Genomic DNA, 20,104 nt, shown 5'->3' on the forward strand with positions numbered 1-20,104 from the left:
TTTATAATATTTCATTCAGTTGGTATGATTTACTTAAATGCCGCTAGACACGAAGGTTGTATTTGGCAATGCAGTGACTTTTTTTTTTTAATTTTTAAAATCAAGAAATTTTTTTTTTTCAACGTTTATTTATTTTTGGGACAGAGAGAGACAGAGCATGAATGGGGGAGGGGCAGAGAGAGAGGGAGACACAGAATCAGAAACAGGCTCCAGGCTCCGAGCCGTCAGCCCAGAGCCCGATGCTGGGCTCGAACTCACGGACCGCGAGATCGTGACCTGGCTGAAGTCGGACGCTTAACCGACTGCGCCACCCAGGCGCCCCTAAAATTAAGAAATTTTTAATTCAAGTATAATTAACTCAGAGTTGTATTAGTTTCAGGTGTACAGTATGATTCAATTCTAGGGCGCCTGAGTGGCTCAGTCAGTAAGCATCTGACTTCAGCCCAGGTCATGATCTCACGGTTCATGAGCTCGAGTCCCACGTCAGGTGAACTGGAGGCCTGCTTTGGATGAGCTTGAGCCTTGTTTCTCTCTCTCTCTCTCTCTGTGCCCCTCCTGAGATTCTCTGTCTCTGCCCCTCCCTTGTGCCCCCCCAAAACAAACAAAAAAGAATTCTGTAAATTTCTCATCAAGGTAAGTGTACTGTTAATCCCCTTTATCCATTTTATCCACCCCTGCACCCACTGCCTCTGTGGCAGTTTGTTCCTGAATTTAAGAATCTGTTTTTTTTTTTTTTGCAACGAATATCTTTTAAAAAGTGTATTGAAGATGTGACTGTTAACATATAGGAATCTGCAGAAATAATTTACAGGTACTTAATGACTCCCATTTGTATTTGATAAGCTTTCTTTTTTTTTTTTTAAATGTTTATTTATTTTGAGAGAGACAGGAATAGAGAACAAGCAGGGGAGAAGCAGAGAGAGGGGGTGGGGAGAGAGAATCCCAAGCAGGCTCCACTCTGTCAGCACAGACCCTGACACAGGGCTCGAACCCACAAACCGTGAGATCATGACCTGAGCTGAAATCAAGAGTCAGACGCTTAACTGACTGAGCCACCCAGGCACCCGAAGCTTTCATTGTTTTAATTTCAGATCTCATAAATAGTTGGCCCAAGCAGCTATTGTCATTGTTCAAGCAACAGTGATTTTTTTTTCAAGCTTTTATTTAAATTCTAGTTAGGTAACGTATAGTGTAATATTGGTTTTAGGAGTAGAATTTGGTGATTCATCACATACATACAATACCCAGTGCTCATCACAAGTGCCTTCCTTAATACCCATCCCCCATCTAGCCCCCTCTCACCTCCCTCCATCAACCCTCAATTTGTTCTCTGTGGTTAAGAGTCTCTTATGTTTTCTCTTCCCCTCTTCTCCCCCCTTCCCATATGTTCATCTGTTTTCTTAAATTCTGCATATGAGTGAAATCATATGGTATTTGTCTTGTTCCGATTATCTTTCTCTTATTTGGCTTGGAATAATATACTCTAGCTCCATCTACGTCATTGCAAATGGTAAGATTTCATTCTTTTTGATGGCTGAGTGATATTCCGTTGTGTATATATAAAACACATCTTCTTTATCCATTTATCAGTTGATGGACATTTGGGCTGTTTCCACAGTTTGACTGTTGTCAATAATGATGCTGTAGGGGCGCCTGGGTGGCGCAGTTGGTTAAGCGTCCGACTTCAGCCAGGTCACGATCTCGCGGTCCGGGAGTTCGAGCCCCGCGTCAGGCTCTGGGCTGATGGCTCGGAGCCTGGAGCCTGTTTCCGGTTCTGTGTCTCCCTCTCTCTCTGCCCCTCCCCCATTCATGCTCTGTCTCTCTCTGTCCCAAAAATAAATAAACGTTGAAAAAAAAATTAAAAAAAAAAATAATGATGCTGTAAACATCAGGGTACATGTACCCCTTCGATTCTGTATTTTTGTATTCTCTGGGTAAATACTTAGTAATGCAGTTGCTGGATCATGGGGTAGTCTGTTTTTAACTTTTTGAGGAACCTCCATTCTGTTTTTCAGAGTGGCTGCACCAGTTTGCATTCCCACTGACAGTGCAAGAGGTTCCCCTTTCTCTGCATCCTCAGCAACATCTGTTGTTTCCTGTGTTGTTAATGTTAGCCATTCTGACAGATGTGAGGTGTTGTCTCATCACAGTTTTGATTTGTGTTTCCCTGATGATGAGCGATGTTGAGCATCTTTTCATGTGTCTGTTAGCCATCAGGATGTCTTCTTTGGAAAAGTGTCTGTTCATGTCTTTTGCCCATTTCTTCACTGGATTATTTGTTTTTTTGGGTGTTGAGTTGGCTAAGTTCTTTATAGATATTGGATATTAATTCTTTATCCAATATGTCGTTTGCAAAGATCTTCTCCCATTCCATAGGCTGCCTTTTAGTTTTGTTGATTGTTTCCTTTGTAGGAGCTTGTTATTTTGATGAGGTCCCAGTAGTTCATTTTTCCTTTTGTTTTCCTTGCCTTCAACAATGTGTCTAGCAAGAAGTTGCTGCGGCTGAGGTCAAAGAGGTTGCTGCCTGTTTCCTCCTCTAGGATTTTGATGGTTTCCTGTCTCACATTTAGGTCTTTCATCCATTTTGAATTTGTTTTTGTGTATGGTGTAAGAAAGGGTCTAGTTTCCTTCTTCTGCATGTTGCCATCCAGTTTTCCCAACACAGTTTGTTGAAGGGAATGCTGTTTTTCCATTGCATATCCTTTCCTGCTTTGTTGAAGATTAGTTGGCCTTGTCATTGTGGCTCCATTTCTGGGTTTTCTATTCTGTTCCATTGATCTGTATGCCTGTTTTTGTGCCAGTACCTTATTGTCTTAATGATTATGGCTTTGTAATATAGCTTGAAGTCCAGAATTGTGATGTCTCCCAAAGTCTTCTTTTCTTTCCCAAAAGAAAAACTTTGCTTTTCTTTTTCAGGATTGGTTGGACTATTGGTGGTCTTCTGTGGTTGCATACAAATTTTAGGATTGTGTGTTCTACCTCTGTGAAAAATGCTCATGGTATTTTGATGGAGACTGCAGTAAAATGTGTAGATTGCTTTGGGTAGTATTGACATTTTAACCATGTTCTTTCAATCCATGAGCATGGGATTTTTTCCATTTTCTTTGTGTCCTCTTCAGCTTCTTTCAAAAGTGTTCTCTAGTTTTCAGACTACAGATCTTTTACCTCTTTGCTTAGGTTTATTCCTAGGTATCTTATGGTTTTTGGTGCAGTTGTAAATGGGATCGATTCCCTGATTTCTTTTTCCGCTGCTTCATTATCGATATATCGAACTGCTGCAGATTTCTGTACAGTGATTTTATATCCTGCGATTTTGCTGATTTCATGTAGTCTAGCAGTGTTTTGGTGCAGACTTTGGGGTTTTCTAAACAGAGTATTGTGTCGTTTGCCAACAGTGAAAGTTTGACTTCCTCCGAGCAAGGACAGTTTATGACAGCTTCGTGGAGCTATAGTTTCCACAACCATAAAATGTCCCCGTTGTAATCACACAATTTACTGATACTTTGTAGTTGATTTACAGAGTTGCAGTACTTCCCGAGTACCTACTCCGTCTCTCATTCCCGTCGTCAGTCTGTAAGGGTTCCCGTTTCTTCACGTCCTCCCTGACTCATGCCGTTGTCTCTTTTATTATAGTCATCCTAGTGATTGTGTAGTCGTGTCGCATTGTGGCTTTTCGGCAGGGACACTTTTGTTATTAGGAGTTTTTTTTTTTTTATTGTATTAAAATGCATATAATATTTCCCATGTAGCCGTCTTTAAAGTGTGTAATTCAGTGGCATTCGGAGTATTCAGATGTGCGTAAGCACCATCCATTTCCAGCACATTTCATCACCCCCGAAGGGGACTTCCTACCCATTAGCACTCACTTCTGTTCCTCCCTCCTCCTCGCCTCTGGCAACTACCCATCTGATGCGCTTTCTATCCCTATGGATTTATGCATTCTGGATATTTCACATAAATGGAATCCTACGATACGTGGTCTTTTGTGAGTGGTTTCTTTCACTTAGCACGATGTTTTCGGTGTTCATTCACCTAGTAGCATGTATCAGTGCTTCATTCCTTTTTGTCCTTTTTTAATGTTTGTTTATTTTTGCGGGAGAGAGAGTGCAAATGGGGGAGGGCAGAAAGGAAGACACAGGATCCGCAGCAGGCTCCAGGCTGTGAGCTGTCAGCACAGAGCCCCACACGGGGCTCAGGGCTCAAACTCACAAACTGTGAGATCATGACCTGAGCTGAAGCTGGACGCTTAACTGACTGAGTCCCCCAGGCGCCCCGGTACTTAATTCCTTTTTAAGGCTGAATAACATTGCACTGTATGGATATACCGCATTTTCTTTTTGTCAGTTCACGCATTGGTCATTGGTCATTAGATTGTTTCCACCTTTTGAGCGCTAGGAAGACTGTTAGTGTGAGCATTTGTATACAAGGTTTTGTTTGAATACCCGCTTTCACTCCTTTTGGCTGTAAACCCAGGAGTGGAATTGCAGGGTCACATGGTGATTCTGTGTTTACCTTATTGAGGACCTGCCAGCCTGTTTCTAGAAGGGACACGTCGTGTGTGACAGAGGGTGATACCACTCTTACGCTGGAACAACAGGCACGAACTGGGGCTGTTTGGGGCAAGACAAGATGCATGGGCGTCCGTGCCCAGCCCCTCCACCTCCTCTGTTCCCTTCCCTCCTGGTGTTAGCCACCACCTGCCCGTGTGCTTGGTTCTATTGAATATTCTTAAACGTCTATTCCGTGTGTATCTTTTCTTGCCCCTGGGGTGTTGAAGTCCCAAGTCTGAGAGAGAAAAGAAAATCCCTAATGCAGTGACCATCCTTTATTTGTTTTAAAAAAAAAAAAGGGGTAAAATATACACAACACAGAGTTTATCATTTTAACCATTTCTAACTGTACTGTTTTGCAGTGTTAAGCACACTCACGATGCTGAGTAAGTATCACCTTCATTCATCTCCAGAACTTTTTCCTTTTCCCCAGCTGAAACTCTGTTCCCTTTAAAAGCTACCCCTGTTCCCCTCTCCCTCCAGCCTCGGGCAACTACCATTCTACCTTCTGTCTCCATGAATTTGCTACCCTGGCTCTGAGCTGTCGGGACCTCATGTAAGAGGAAGCGTACGACGTTTGTCCTTTTCTGACTGGCTTATTTCACTTAATGTAACGTCTTTGGGGTTCATCCATGTTGTAGCCTGTGTCAGAATTTCCTTCCTCTTTAAGGCTGAGTGATACTCCACCGTGTGAATAGACCACCTTTTGGCATCCGTTCATTGATCGATGGCCACTTGGTTGCTTCTCCCTTTTAGCTGTTTGTGAATAATGCTGTTAGGAGCGTGGATGTACAAATAGGTATTGAGGTCCCTGCATTTGCTTCTGGATATATATCCAGATTTGGAATAGTTGGGTCATAAGGTAGTTCTGTGTTTAACTTTTTTGAGGAAGCTGGTTATGTATGTTTTTATCAGATGCCCTGTAAACATGCTTGTATATTTTGTACTTTAGATGTTTTGGATTCTTTTCTTAGATTTAACCCTGTATGTGAGAGTACTGGTTTAAGGGCCACGACCAATTTTTGGTTCTCCAGACGTGCTGTCACGCTGTTGGTGCAGCTGTGAACACTTTAATTATGATCACACGGACACTGGCTGTTTTCATGTAAAATCCACCCCCCCCCCCGATAACTTAATAATGATACAATCTATACTTTTAAGAGAAATTATCAAGAAAATCGGAAAACCGACAGTATTTTTATTCTATTTGTCCCTTACTAAAACAAATTGCTTTTCTTTTTAAGTTTATTTATTTTGAAGGGACATAGTGCAAGTTGGGGGGGGGCAGAGGGAGAGAGGGAGAGAATCCCAAGCAGGTTTCTCTCTGCCAGTGCAGAGCCTGACGCGGGGCTTGAACCTCTGAAACCGTGAGATCATGAGCTACGCTGAAACCCAGAGTCGGTTGCTTAAGTGACTGAGCCACCCACGCGCTCCTAAAACGTTTCCTAATGGGTAGTAACACTTCTATTTTTTGTGCAGGTTTAACTTTGGGCTGGATTTATACACATTAGTTTTTCCTTCTAAAATATCCATACAGTTCAAGCTGTATGTCTTACTTTTAGAATCAGTCCAACCTGTAACGTACTATCCTCTGCTTTTCCAAGTCTCTATACAAAGCCCACGGGAGGCACTATTTCTGAAAAACTGGATTTGGTCTTGCCATTTGGGGGCCTGCGTAGCAGGCTCCTTCCTTGACTTTGCCCTGCCTCTTGCCCCCTCTCGTTGCACCACCACCTGGCGTGTTCGGGCAGACTGCCGGGTCAGTTGCATGTGACTGCACTTGAGCGTCATGTCACAGACCCTACTTGGACACGGCCATCGGGCGGATCGGCCGTCTCTGCCGCAGTGTTCCTGCTGGGGTAGGGATCATCCGAGCTGGTGTTCGTGTGTGGTTATGTGAGAGCTCAGAACCTGACACCTAGTCTCTGTGGAATTGACCCCATGTGATTGTTGATCCTTTTTCTTAGAAAGAGTTGCTTCTGGTGGCACTTAAGGCCACAGCCATTGCTTTTTCTTTCTGTAGTTTTGTTGGCCTTTTCTTTCCCATTCCATGGGGGTTTCTCTGTGTGGCCCTGCCTGTCCTGGAGACCCCCTCTGCTGCCCACAGCGAGGGAGCTGGCCCTTAGTGGGGCGAGGCAGAAGAGGAGGAGAAAGAAGGGTTGTGCCTGTCTCTTTGGGGCTAGAATGTGAGCCGAGGTGCTGCGTGGGGACAGGAGGGCCTTGTGTCTGGTCCCTCCACTGCTTAGCCGTGAGACTCCCCCCCCCCCCCACCTTTTCCCCTGTGTAAGGGGAAGGGGTGGCTGAGGACGGGCTCCCTGGGAGCTCACACCTGTTCTCGTGAGGGGTGTCAAAACGGTCTTGCGTGGAAGTAGGCGCAGATCAGAGGTGTGGGAAGGACGGAGCCCACAGAGAAGCCCGTTTGCCCTTGTGTTCTGTTTGCACGTTGAGCCACGCGCCTTACTTACTGGTGGTGTTTTTAAAGAAGGCAAATTTAGTTAATGAAAACCACCAGAGGCTGCCAACTCTCAAATGTTGGTGTGCAAGAACCCGTCGGAGGTACTTGACATAAAAGCCAGTTCCTGGTACAGAAGGTCTGGGGTGGCACCTCGGGAGCCACCTGAAGACCCCCTCGTAGAGAAGCCCGCCCGTTGGTAGTGTCACCCCCAGGTACGGTTTTCCGGAGGGTTCCTCAGCACAGATCAGTGAAGGAAGGGAAAGGCTTGCTTGCAGATTCCTTCCCAAGAGGATCTTCACCAGGACCCGCCAGACTGGGAATGAGCCATGTGTGAATTAGGGTTGGGAGGAAGTGGGCTGGGGTGTGGGGTCCAGCTCGGCCCCTTACGAGCAGAGTCACTTGGGCTCCTCACATCACCTCTGAGACTTGGTTTTCCTCATTTGTAAAATGTGTTCTTCATCCTCACCGTGCCTGCTGGTTGGTGAGGGTGGATGATGTTCAGGAATAGGTCCACATGCTTTGGGTCATTCCGCAAATGTTTATAGAGCGCTTACTGTTTACCAGGCAGGGTGCCGTGTAAACCGTAGGGCACAAATCAGCATCCAAGATGGCACTGTCGCTTTCCGAGGCTTCTCACGTGCTCGGCCGTGCACCAGTCTCGGGTCTGTTGCTAGTTGCTCAGTGACATTTGGGCGCCTCCTCAGCCTCTCTGAGTACAGTCTTGTCTTCCGTTAGATGAGATGGTTGAGCCAGTGGTTTTTAGCTCCGGTGGTCCCTTTGTAGACCAGTGGTCCCTTTGTAGGTTGTGAAATCACAACTTTTGTGGTGTAGACCGTAACTCCTAACACAGTTCCCCGAAGATTCATAGGTAAGGCTCTCAACCGTGTAACCCTATAATAGGAATTTTCTAGAAAGACACCAGTTACAAAGTATCAAGTGTCTCTGGCACCAGTATGGTGTGTGTGTAAGTCTTTGAGTCTGCACCCTTTCATCTTAATAACTTCAAGAAAAATGAATTGTTTCCAAGTCTGTACAAATGGTTTGCAAGTGGCCAAGTAGGAGAGGGGTCTTGTCTCTTGCCGTCTTGCAAACATTGCTGCAGGTTTACCATCACTGCTAAGCTTAATGGGTGGTAAGAAGCTTGCTTCCTCAAGCACAGCCCTGGGGTCACACTGTTCAGCCACCGTCCTTGTGGCCAAGTGGAAACTTGGTGGGTAAAGAAATGGAGTGGGGTTGGGGGGCGGGGGCGGAATAGAAAACAGATGGGTAGAATAGGGCCAGTTTTTATGAGTTAAGGTTCCTTTACTTTTCTTTGATTGCCACCTTTAATGTAGCCTAGAACATTCTCCCGAGGTGTAGAGTTGAGGCATCATGGGAAATCCCAGAGCACAAACAGGAGCAACACACACATGCTTAATTTGACCCTCAGGCGTTTATAAATTTTTATTTTTATTTTTTGAGAGACAGAGGGTACAAGTGAGCAAGGGGCAGAGAGAGAGAGGGAGAGAGAATCCCACAAGGGGCATTGGGGGGTGGGGTGGGGAGAGAAAGAGAGGAGGAGGAGGGGGAGGAGGAGGAGGAGAAGAGAGAGAGAGAGAAGTAGAGCTCACCTGATGCGGAGCTTGAGCTCACCAACTGTGAGCTCATGACCTGAGCTGAAGTCAGTTGTGTAACTGACGAGCCACCCGGGTGCCCCGGGTGTTTACAAAATTCTGAGTGAGTGTCCGACTTTTAAAAACCAAGAAATCTCCTGTAAAAATGCAGGTTGAGGAATCAGCATAACCAGGGCCACGAGCACCTCGTGGCTGGAGCAGGATGTGCTCTACACAGTTTTGGTCTGGCTGCTCACACACGTGTGGGCAGGAATAGAGCTTTTCTGCAACGCCACGCCTTTGTTCCATGGATGCAGAAATGGAGCTCCCGATGGAGGAAGATGGGGCTTGCCGGGGTGACTGGAGAAGTTGGGGACGGAGCCAGGCCCGGGGTCGCCCCCCCCCCCCCCCAAGCTCCTGGAACAGTGCTCCTGCTGTACCTGGGCCTCACGCACCTTCCAGCAGGGGGCAGTCATGCTGCTGGTGAGCCTCACCATCTGTCTCTTCCCTGACTTTCCCCCTGCCCCTCCCTTCCCTGACTGTGCCAGTTTGTTCTCAGAAAGCCTTCCTCTTTGTCCAGCATGGTTCCCTTTCTCCTTTTGTTCTTTCTACTCCCCCTGCTGTTGCCCCAGGATCTCCCCGAGCCTGGGTGAGTGTTTAGGACGCTTCTCCCCTACATTTGTGCACTTTCCTGCTCTCCTGGGCCCAGAGCCCTCCAGCTCTGGCCTGCAGACAGGAGGCCCCAAAAACCCCTACGGAGCCATCGCACCCCATCTGGGGGTGGCCACCGCTCAGAGCATGTAACTGCGTGGTCCTGGATATGTCGATTTCTTCTGAGAGGCCAGGGAGCTGTGTCTTTACATGAGACTCCCTGGTTTTTAAACGTCAGACACTAATTTAGAGCTGCCTCCTCTGCTGTAAAATGTTAAGGTTTATCTCAGGCGCCTGGCAAGTTCCGTGAAGACTGCCGTGCCACCTGTGTATCAGAGGGGCCTCTTCTAGCCCCTCTGTGGGAGGGAGGATCTGGCCCCAGTCGGGTGTCGAGTGGACGTAGCTGCACTTTTAGCCCCGGAACTTCCGGATGCCTCGCAGGCTCCAGCACCGTGTCTCAGCTCCCAGAGAGCCCTAAATGTACCTCGGGTCGGGGGACCCACTCTAAAACGTACGCCTTGGAGAAGGCCTCTGAAGGGTTCTACCTGCGAACAGGTGAAGAGATCTGTTGTGGTTTGCTCCCAAAGTGTTGCCGTAAGAATAGGGGGCCTTGGATTGAATCGGTGTTTGCTGCGTGATCGAGGGGACATTCACCTCCCAGTGGGACTTACCTCTGTGCTGAACAGAAACCTGGGGGGGGGATGCCAGGAGGGGCCTGACAGCACTTGGCACTACGCGACTCCACCTCCCCTGTGCTGAAGGCTGGGCCTTGGTCCATCCCGGGGACATGGGGCTGCCAGCCTAGCTCTGCTCCCTGTTGGTGATTCGTCCTCGCCTTTGTCCCCGTTATTTATGGAGCGCCCAGTGAGCACTTACTCTTGCCCAGCTGGCTGTAAAGGTGGCTGATTCAGTTCTTTCTCCTGAGGGGCTTACAGTTAGTGAAGAGGGGATTACAGAGAACACTCATAACATCGCAGCGAAATAGTCGATGTGCTACATATATAGCCATGGGACAGAAGTCAAGGAAAGCTTGAAATACAAGGTGACATTTGAGTGGTATTTTGAGATGGAGTTTGCTGGGCAGTGAAGGGCATTCTAGGCAGCTAGGACAGCTGGTGTCAAAATCAAGATTTGTGAAAAACCGTGCTTAGCAAATGTTGAGAAGTTGGTGTGGCTTAACTGAAGGGGTACTGGAGAAAAGAGCAGAGACTGCACTTGATGAGGAAGGCCGTTTTAATAGAGACTAAGGTAATAGTGGCTTCAACAAGGTAGACATTTCCTTCTTCCCCTCTTACAAGTTCCAGGGGCAGATTGGACCCCACCAGGTGGTCCCAGGCACCCTGGGTTGCCCTGCTGTTGCCTTTAACTTGTGTGGCTGAAGGTGGTTTCAGCACCAGCCCCCTCTCTGCATCCCACAGCTGGAGAAGGCGAGGCCCGGGAGCTCTGTGAGCATCCTGATAACCAGGCACAGGGACATACCGTACTGCAAGGAGAGATGGGAAATGTAGTTTTTAGCCGGGTAGCCACGTGCCCAGCCACACCTTGGGAATTACGTTACCAGAAGGAAGAAGTAGAAATTGGGTTTTGGGAAACCTCTGTCCCCACAGCTTCTTAGGAAGGCGTGTGTGGGCTGAATCATGAAGTACTTTATAGGGAGCTGGGAGATTTTTTTTTTTCTTTTTTTAAGTTTATTTATTTTGAGAGAGAGTGAGAGAGAGCATGAGCAGGGGAGGGAGGGGCAGAGAGAGAGAGGGAGAGAGAAAATCCCAAGAAGGTTCCACATTGCCAGCATGAAGCCCCATGTGGGGCTTGAACTCATGAATCGTGAGATCGAGACCTGAGCCGAAATCAGGTGCCATGTTTAAAAATTTTTTTTTTTTTCAACGTTTATTTATTTTTGGGACAGAGAGAGACAGAGCATGAACGGGGGAGGGGCAGAGAGAGAGGGAGACACAGAATCGGAAACAGGCTCCAGGCTCCGAGCCATCAGCCCAGAGCCTGACGCGGGGCTCGAACTCACGGACTGTGAGATCGTGACCTGGCTGAAGTCGGACGCTTAACCGACTGCGCCACCCAGGCGCCCCAGGTGCCATGTTTTAAAAACATCTTTCCACAGATGGGTCCGGGGGAGGTGTGGCTGGCAACCATAGAGCTGTTGTAGTAACTGGAGAGTGGAGAGATACGAAGGGCTCAGTCCACCCTGACAGCCGGGGTGAGCCTGGCCTTTCGAAGGTTTCACATGCTGGGGTTCGGTGGGTTCTGGGCTGTGGTTGCTGCACACTTGCCAGAAGCCAGGGACCTGTTGGGGTCCGAGTTCAATCAGTAGGCTGATACCTTATCCCAGAACACGTTTTAATGTTAACGATGTGGCTTGGAGCTTTGGAGAAATGATGGCCGTTAGGAGCATAAAGGGGTCCTTTCCTCTAGGTTTGGCCAACAGTGTTCTTTTACACCTTGAGCTTGAGTCAGTAAGCCCCAAGAGAGGGGGCAGGGCCATCCTTCTCAGGCCCCTGATCCTTCTTGGTCCTGCAGACAAGTTACTTTACTTCTCCGTTCTGCTTCCCGTGCTCTGGAAGGAACATTCTGACATCTCCCTAATTTGTCAGTGTGTTTAATTGAACATCCTGACCATACTTACGAAGTTGTCTCCCTGTTTAGAACAAAAACTTCCCGATCAGAATATGCTGAGAAGTCGTCAGCGTTTCTCATGTGCCTGCCTGGGAGATGGGCTGCAGAGGGCAGAGGGAGGGGCACGGCTTTCAGTCGGACAGCTGAGGCTTCTCGAACGGGATCTGCCACTTACCTGTGTGGCCTTGACCAACAAGATATTCCATAGCCCCTGTGAATCTCAGCTTCTGCATCTATAAACCAGAGCCAATATTATGTGTGTCCCAGATTTCTTGGAGGGTCAGGCAGTGCCCTGAAGGCAGCTGGCTTGGGCCTGCCACAGTGCAGAATTCCTGGGGAATTCTCGGAGGCTCTCTTACTACGTTTACTCAACCTCAGGCCTTGGTACGTCTTCTCCATGCGGCAAATGTGGCGTCCCCTCCACTGGAGGTCCCCAGGGCTTATGGTCTCTATAATCCTTCCCTATGCTCTGATTCTCTGGGCCGTCCAGGCAGCTGAAAACTTGCCGTGTTTATATGACTGGTCACATTATGGCAAAATCAAATACACAGAGTTTTTTAAAAAGACATTTTCGCACACTCTCGCTTTTTGATACTTTTATCTCGCCGGCCATCATGTGCTTCTAGGAAAATGATGTCTCTTGGGCATAAGGACCCACATTGTAAATAGGTTGACCTTCAGCCCTGGAAATGTGGAAGGACAGGTCAAGGCTCAGAGTTTGAGCAGTTGCCAACATGCTCAGAAGTGACACGTTATTCTTAGAAGGGATTTTTGTTTAAGATTGTTGCCTTCCCCACCACCCAAAGCAGTGACGCTGGAAGATTCTAGCCTGTTGTGAGGGTGAGTCACTCAGGAATGTGTTGGTCTCCTGCCTCTCTCCCTAGGCATAGGCTGGCACGGTCCTTTGTGGAGCCAGTCCATGTTCAGTTGAGAGATGCCACCAGCTGGGCGTCAGCCCTCCTTGACCCCACGTCCCCTTTTCACAAGGCTGCCATTTTGTAGCCATGAGGCCTGTCCTCAAGACGAGCATTGTGGGAACTTACTCTTCACCTGATTGTGAGAGAAGGAAATATTCACTTAATTATGGGCCCATCTTGAGCCTCTTGGTGGCGTTTTGTTCTTGGCGGGAGGTGGGAAGAAATAGGACACATCTGTCTTGAGGTTGGGCTGTGGGCTCTGTCCCCGGGGAGGAGGTAACTTCTATTCGAGGCAGAGCGGCTCCGGTCTGGTTTTCACCGGTTGCAATGCCAAGAGCACTTGCAGGGGCATTTCCCACGTTAGGCAGAGAAATCAAATGTTCACCCACCTGCCAGTCCCAGAAGCTCCAAGTAAAATTCTAAATGTCTTCACTTTGTATTTATTTTCTTCTCTTTCGTCGGTGCTCGAAAAACCACACTGACTTCCTGAATCGAAATGCTCTGCAAGGAAGCTTTGCAAATTAAATTGAGCAAGAAGAGGGTGTGTGGGGTGGTAGGAGGTAGAGGGAGTCTGACAGGTCTCAGTGGGCTCCTGCCCAAAGGGAAACACTGGGTCACTGAACGCTCTCTTTACCTGTGCTTCTGTGTTTTTTTTTTTCCCCTGCTGTGTGGCCTTAGACCTGAAGGACACAGGAATGTAGGTAAGTCTCTGGCATAGCTATTCTTCTGGGCACAGATGTCACACTCTGCTGGAGTGTGAGTGGCCACATGGCCACTGCCCCGCCGCTGCCTTTGCCTTGGTTCAGCCCAGAGAGGAGCAAAGGGACCGGTCTTCCCTGCTGTGCCGGCTTTGGTCTCCAGCAAACCCCTGCCCCGGGCCCTTCCTGCTCCCTCTGCCCCCCACCCCCAAGCTTGCCGCACCCCGGGACCAGCACCCCGGGACCCACACTGTTTGCTCCACTCATTTCCTCTGTGTGTGTTCAGGCCGGACCTTCCTCCGTGTGTGTTCAGGCCGGACCTTCCTCCTTTCCTTCCATGCCTCCTTCCACGTCCTGGGGCATGACTCATGACTGTGATCTCTTGTCAGCACCTCTTGCTTATTTCCCCTTGCTGTTGTGTGGTTTCGTTGATCTCCAGAGGTTTTCTTCTCCTCCCTGCACTTCGGAGAGGGACAGGGGACGGGAGATTGAATCCTCTGCTCTGCCCTCCACCTTGACCCAGTCCCCCACCTGTGTTTACTACTGCAAGGCAAGACCATGGTGCAATAACCTTCTGGAGAATTGCTCTTACTCTATTCTTATCTTTTGAGTGGTTTTTCTCTTGGAAGGCTCATTCCTAGAACAAGAGACCGAGTTAACTCTCTTCTTTTGTCCAGCCATGAGCACCGTAGGTGCTTCGGTTTATTTATGGGTTGACAAGACCGCCACTGCTTACACCTGCCATTTACCATCGTGGGTCCCAGTCAGTATATGACTGATGTCAGAATCAGCTGAGAGATAATCAGCACTCACCCATTAGCATTTATTATTTTTTAAAGTTATTTGTTTATTTTGAGAGAGAGATGCTCTGTCTCTCTCTGTCCCAAAAATAAATAAACGTTGAAAAAAAAATATTTATTTTGAGAGAGAGAGAATGTGTGTGCTTGTGGGAGGGGCAGAGAGAGAGAGAGAGAGAGAGAGAGAATCCCAAGCAGGCTCTACACCGTCAGCACAGAGCCTGAAGTGGGGCTCGAACTCATGAACCATGAGATCATGACCTCAGCCGTAACCGAGAGTCAATGCTTAACTGACTGAGTCACCCCGGTGTCCTCCCATTAACAATTATTTAATTCGTTCTTCCTAGGGGTAGAGAAATTGCCTAAGATTGGGTTTATCCTGGGTACTTTGATTTTTTTTTTTTTTTATAACAGTTTAATTAAAAGGTCTCTTTAATGTGCTTTATATGGATTGATTCACCTTCACAGGCCTTATGGCGCACCCCCTGAGCGCAGTCTGGGCCAGGACCTATGAAGGGTGAGGGGGTACGGGTGGTGGATTGAGAACAACTGTTGATGGAAATTTGCCATCTCACAGGGAGATGGGTTGAATACTAAACTACCCAGAGGACAGAGCTTAATAAGGGCAGCAATAGAAGAGCTGACAAAATGCTGTGTGAATATAGAAGGGAGGAGAGAGGTTAGCTCTGCTTGAGGTGTTCAGAACACCAGCATATCTGGGAAGAGGTGGTATCCCAGCTCTGCCTTGACGGAGGGACACCGGTTACTTTGGTTGGAAGCCCCACAAGAGTACAAGCGTTGCAAGCACAGGACCATAACTGTTGTGTTTACTGTTGCATTTCCTATGTCTCTGGGACGCAGAGTGTATTTGGATGGATGAATGGAAAGAAGTATGGGTGGATAAAGTTGAGTGAATGAATTAAATGGAGGCAGAATCCTACGTGCGGGGGGTGGGGGTGGCTTGAATGGTAAGAGTGGCAGGAAGAAGTTGGGCATATTGGTGAAATTATAACTGGTTTGGCTTATACGTAGAATGATTGAAAGAGAATGGTCGGAGGAAGGGTTGGGAAGGATGACTGAGCCCAGAAAGCACGGGAGTTGTGGCTTTACTTCGAAGAAAGTGGGTGGCTTTCTTTGAAGAAAGTGACTATTTCAGGTGAGTGTTCTAAATTTTGAGAATGGAATTTAAATAGGAAAAAGACGCCCGACGTGGCCTCGCCTGGCCTCTCCGTGCTGTAAGTAGCCGAAGACACCTGCTGCGGCCCCAAGGTCATTGAGTTTAGCAGCGAGGCCGAAACCAGTCCAGGCTCTCACTTTGCCATCTTCTTGCCTCCAGACGTGTGCAACAGCACCGATCTTCCGGAAGTCGAGATCATCAGCCTGCTGGAGGAGCAGCTGCCCCATTATAAGTTAAGAGCTGACACCATCTACGGTTATGACCACGACGACTGGCTCCATACGCCCCTCATTTCTCCAGATGCCAACATTGACCTCACGACCGAGCAAATTGAAGAGACGCTGAAGTACTTCCGTGAGTAGTTCCCTTTGGTCTGGTCCGTGACGGGCTGTGCTGGTTAGCCGTGGCCCCACGTGGGACTTTGTACTGCTTAGCAGGTCTTACGGCCTACCATTCGTGGATGAGTGTGCCAAGAAATGTGGCAATAGGATTTAGCTACATGCAAGGCCTTGACTTTGAGTGTTCTGAATAGAAGTCTTAGAGTGGTGGGGACTAAGTATGAATTTTCATGTGAGCTAGTTTTCTCTTTTTTTTTTTTTTTTATTAAAAAAAATTTTTTTTTTCAACGTTTATTTATTTTTGGGACAGAGAGAGACAGAGCATGAATGGGGGAGGGGCAGAGAGAGAGGGAGACACAGAATCCGAAACAGGCTCCAGGCTCCGAGCCATCAGCCCAGAACCCGACGTGGGGCTGGAACTCACGGACCGCGAGATCGTGACCTGGCTGACGTCGGACGCTTAACCGACTGCGCCACCCAGGCGCCCCGAGCTAGTTTTCTCTTAACTGTACAGAAGAATTTGAAAAGGCTCCCATTTTCCCCCCTTATCAACATACCATGTGAGAACCTAGAAACCCTCACTGGGAAGGAGTTTGCATTTAAACCAAAGGTACTGGGAGCATCTTGGCTGCTTAGTATTATTTGTATGACACAGCAAGACACATATACCAAGGCTGATAATTTATTTTGTATTTTTTAATTGAGGTGTAATTGACATATAACATGATATTAATTTCAGGTGTACAACATGATTCAATATTTGTATACACTGCAAAACGATCCCCACAGTAGGTCTTGTTAACATCTCTCCCCATACACAGTTACAGAAAAAGTTTTTTTTTTTTTCCTCATGGGGCGCCTGGGTGGCTCAGTCAGTTGAGCGTCTGACTTCGGTTCAGGTCATGATTGCTGCTGTCACCATGGAGCCCACTTCAGATCCTCTATCCCCCTCTTTCTGTCCTTCCCCTATTCGTGTTCTCCCTCTCAAAAATAAATAAAAAACATTAAAAATTAAAAAAAATTGACATAAAAGATTAAAAAAATTTTTTCTCATGAAAACTTTGAAGATCTATCAGCAATTGTAAATACGCAGTATAGTGTCATTAACTATAGCCACCGTGCTGTATATTATATCCCCATGACCTATTTATTTTATAACGGGAAGTATGTACCTTTTGACTCCCTTCACCTATTTCTCCTACTCCTTCCCCCCAACAGCCCCCAACTCCCTGCCCCTGGCAACACCAGTCTGTTCTCCATATCTGCGAGCTTGGTTTTCCAAGGCTGATGGTTTCTGTGTGAGAGCCCACTAGGCTGGTTATTCAGGAAAGTCAAAATGCTGCTCCCACAGCAAACCAGTCATGCCTTGGGCTGCAGAAGCTGACACCTGGTAGGGTGAGAAGCATACTAGGGTTTGTTTGTTTGTTTGTTTTTTCTCCCAGTGTGTGATGCCAAGGGTGTGAAACCTGATTTTGCAGATTTGGGAAAACATGTGATAATTTAAAAAACTCATGCTCATGATGTTTCCAGTGTTCATTCAAGAGGTGCCTTTGTAGAAATAATTGTACCCTTTAGAAATTCAGTGTAGCCCTATCAAGTGGGTAGGACAGACCAGCCCTCCTTGGTCATGATACCTCAGACTTTTGAAAATTCAGGTTAACTTTAGCCCAGTCTAATTGGTGACGTCACTTTCAAGGTGACATCTTTACATACCTGCGTGTCATTGTGCCACCTTTGAAATAAAAAGTACGGCAGTTCTGTTTCTACTTGGTGGTAACTTGGTTCAAAACCAGCTCATGATACAGCTGTAAGTTTCTGTCACTATTTTTTCAATACAGAGTGATCTCCAGTGTTCTTGAATTTGTGAAATCGTTTATAATAAACAAGTTGGAGCTTCAAGTTTCTTTCTTAGCATGTATCTGGGGCTGTTTTCACATTTTCTCTATTGGATGTTAATGAGAAAGGAATTTTGTTTAAATTGACCTGTGTTTTTATACTTAGGGCAAATCCTACAAGTCTCTGTGAACACTGTAGATATCAGTTGCGATAGGAATAAAAATAGAATTATCCACACCAGGGCACATAGTTAGCACTTAAGACTTGTACCAGTGTTCACGTCAGAGCTTTAGAATTTCCAGCATGTCTGGTTGTGTACAGGAAGCTCTTTGCCAGTCACTTTTGTTGACTCACGGTATCTGTAACAACAAGAGACATGGGGTTGGGTGGAAAACTGTGTCCGGAGTAACCTCCTTGGCAGGTTCTCTATTTGGTTCCTTCAGACTTCTCTGCGGTAGGATTCGCCACAGAACCACTCTTTCAAAAATCCCCGTGTGTTCCTTACTCTTCTTTACGAGACCCCCCTGTGATTCTGCAGGACCCCGCGTGGCCACTTCTGGCGCGGGAGGCTCCTGGGTCCCTTCTCCTGCACAGATTAAGCACGTACATTCGCAGCATCACGGGAACCATCCATGGGCAGTACTTACCTGTCTGCGGAGAACTTCCGTTTGAATTGCCTCCTTCATCCCTGTGAAATGTCTGCAGTTTGGGCAAAGCTGATCTGATTATCCGAGGAAGAGGAAGCATGGAGGGCTCCTAGTGTTTGTTCCGTAGCACCGACCTCCAGCTCCTAAAATCCTCACAACAGTATGCTGGCCCGTTTCCACATGTTCATTCTGCTTTTAGTTATATATGTGAGAGAGGGAGAAGAAAGAAATCCTGGTGGATTTGGTAGTGGGTAACACAAATTATACTAAATTTGGAAGAAGCGAAATAAACACTGAGCAGAGATTCTGAAAATTCTTAAGAGGGTGGTTGCATCCCAGTCTTGCTTTGTATTTTCTTCTGTGGTACTTGCACTTAGAGCCAAGTAGGTGTTGCTAACTGTTGGTTAAATGAATGATCGGAGGTTAACTCTCGTTTTTTGTTTTTAATTTTTTTTAATGTTTATTTGTTTCTGAGACAGAGACAGAGCATGAGTGGGGGAGGGGCAGAGAGAGAGGGGGACACAGAATCCGAAGCAGGCTCCAGGCTCTGAGCTGTCAGCACAGAGCCCGACGCGGGGCTCAAACTCGCGGACTGCGAGATCATGACCTGAGCCGAAATCAAGAGTCAAGACACTTAACCGCTGAGCCATTCAGGCTCCCCCGCAGGTTAACTCTTAAATACAGCGTGCTCTTGAGCAGGACTTTCAAACTGAGGTCCTGGGACCTCAGGTCTGTAGAGGGAAATTGGGGATTCTGTGGACTTGTAAGGAAATGAAATTACATCTTTCTTTTCATTAACTTCTGACTGAAATGCAGCATTTCCTTACACTGTGAACATAGAAAAGAAAGCACAGTGGTATTAGCAGGACCTGTGACTTGGTCACCGATAGAAATCAAGATTTTCATGTCATGCTACAGTGGAAACCGATACTTTGAAATACCGCTTTTACTCATCACTGCTTTGAAATTGCGTACATTAGGTGTGCTGAGAGATCTTGTTATTTTATTCATTTGTTTGCTCATTTATTTATTTATATTTGAGAGAGAGAGACAGACAGACAGAGTGTGAGTGGGAGAGGGGCAGAGGGAAATGGAGTCAGAATCCAAAGCAGGCTCTAGGCTCTGAGCTGTCAGCACAGAGCCCGACATGGGGCTCAAACTTGTGAACTCGTGAACCGCGAGATCATGACCTGAACCCAAGTCCAGAGGCTTAACCAACTAAACCACCCAGGTGCCCCTCGATCTTATTACTTAATACATTGATAAAGAAGCTCTTGTATCACAGACTTTTTTCAAGTTTTAGAAACTGCATTATAATACAGCTGGTTTCCTTTGTAGTCCTTTGTACTTTATCTTCTGTTTTCAAATCTTTCTTCTGAGGTGTCTGTGAGCCTTGCCGAGCTGGCTGAGAGGTCGGTCGAAGGCACAGATCAGGAGCCCTGCTGGGTGCGTGGTGTCCATTTTGGGTTTCATTGTTTGTTTACACACGTGTAACCCAGGTGATACGGTGGCCACAGTACTGTGACTCACCAGTGTGTTAAATCAGTGGTGAGGTGTGTTAAGAAGATAACAACTGTTTCCTTTTAGATTTACTTTCTCATCAGTTAGGGCAGTGGTTCTCTGTTGTGGGTGGGAGTGGAGATAAGGGGTTACCCTAGGGGTTCTGATAATAGGGGATGAGGTAAAACTCAGCTCCCTTTCTTACATGCCGTCCCCCAGACTAGAGACAGTGCTTTGCCTTTTGAATCTGGTGTTCAGCTGGTTTGTTTCTTTTTATTTTATTTTATTTTATTTTATTTTATTTTATTTTATTTTATT

General features: G+C 47.0%; 1 protein-coding gene across 6 annotated transcripts in view; it reads left to right on the forward strand.

The window, feature by feature from the left end:
• TRAK1 (trafficking kinesin protein 1) overlaps window positions 1-20,104 on the forward strand; it is a 125,208-nt gene that overhangs the window by 18,348 nt on the left and 86,756 nt on the right. For 5 of the 6 annotated variants that reach the window (XM_040479919.1, XM_040479915.1, XM_040479909.1 and 2 more), the window contains exon 2: window positions 15,625-15,819. Coding sequence is in view for 3 of the 6 variants with exons in the window: in XM_040479909.1 (XP_040335843.1) it covers window positions 15,625-15,819 (195 nt within the window). In the remaining 3 variants the exon portion in view is untranslated. Of the gene's footprint in view, window positions 1-13,471; window positions 13,495-15,624; window positions 15,820-20,104 lie in introns of those variants that run through there. The other variant, XM_040479916.1, reaches the window with a different exon arrangement.

The sequence above is a fragment of the Herpailurus yagouaroundi genome, unplaced genomic scaffold (genome assembly GCF_014898765.1).
Source record: "Herpailurus yagouaroundi ecotype Mexico unplaced genomic scaffold, PumYag 159, whole genome shotgun sequence".
Classification (NCBI taxonomy): Eukaryota; Metazoa; Chordata; class Mammalia; order Carnivora; family Felidae; genus Herpailurus; species Herpailurus yagouaroundi.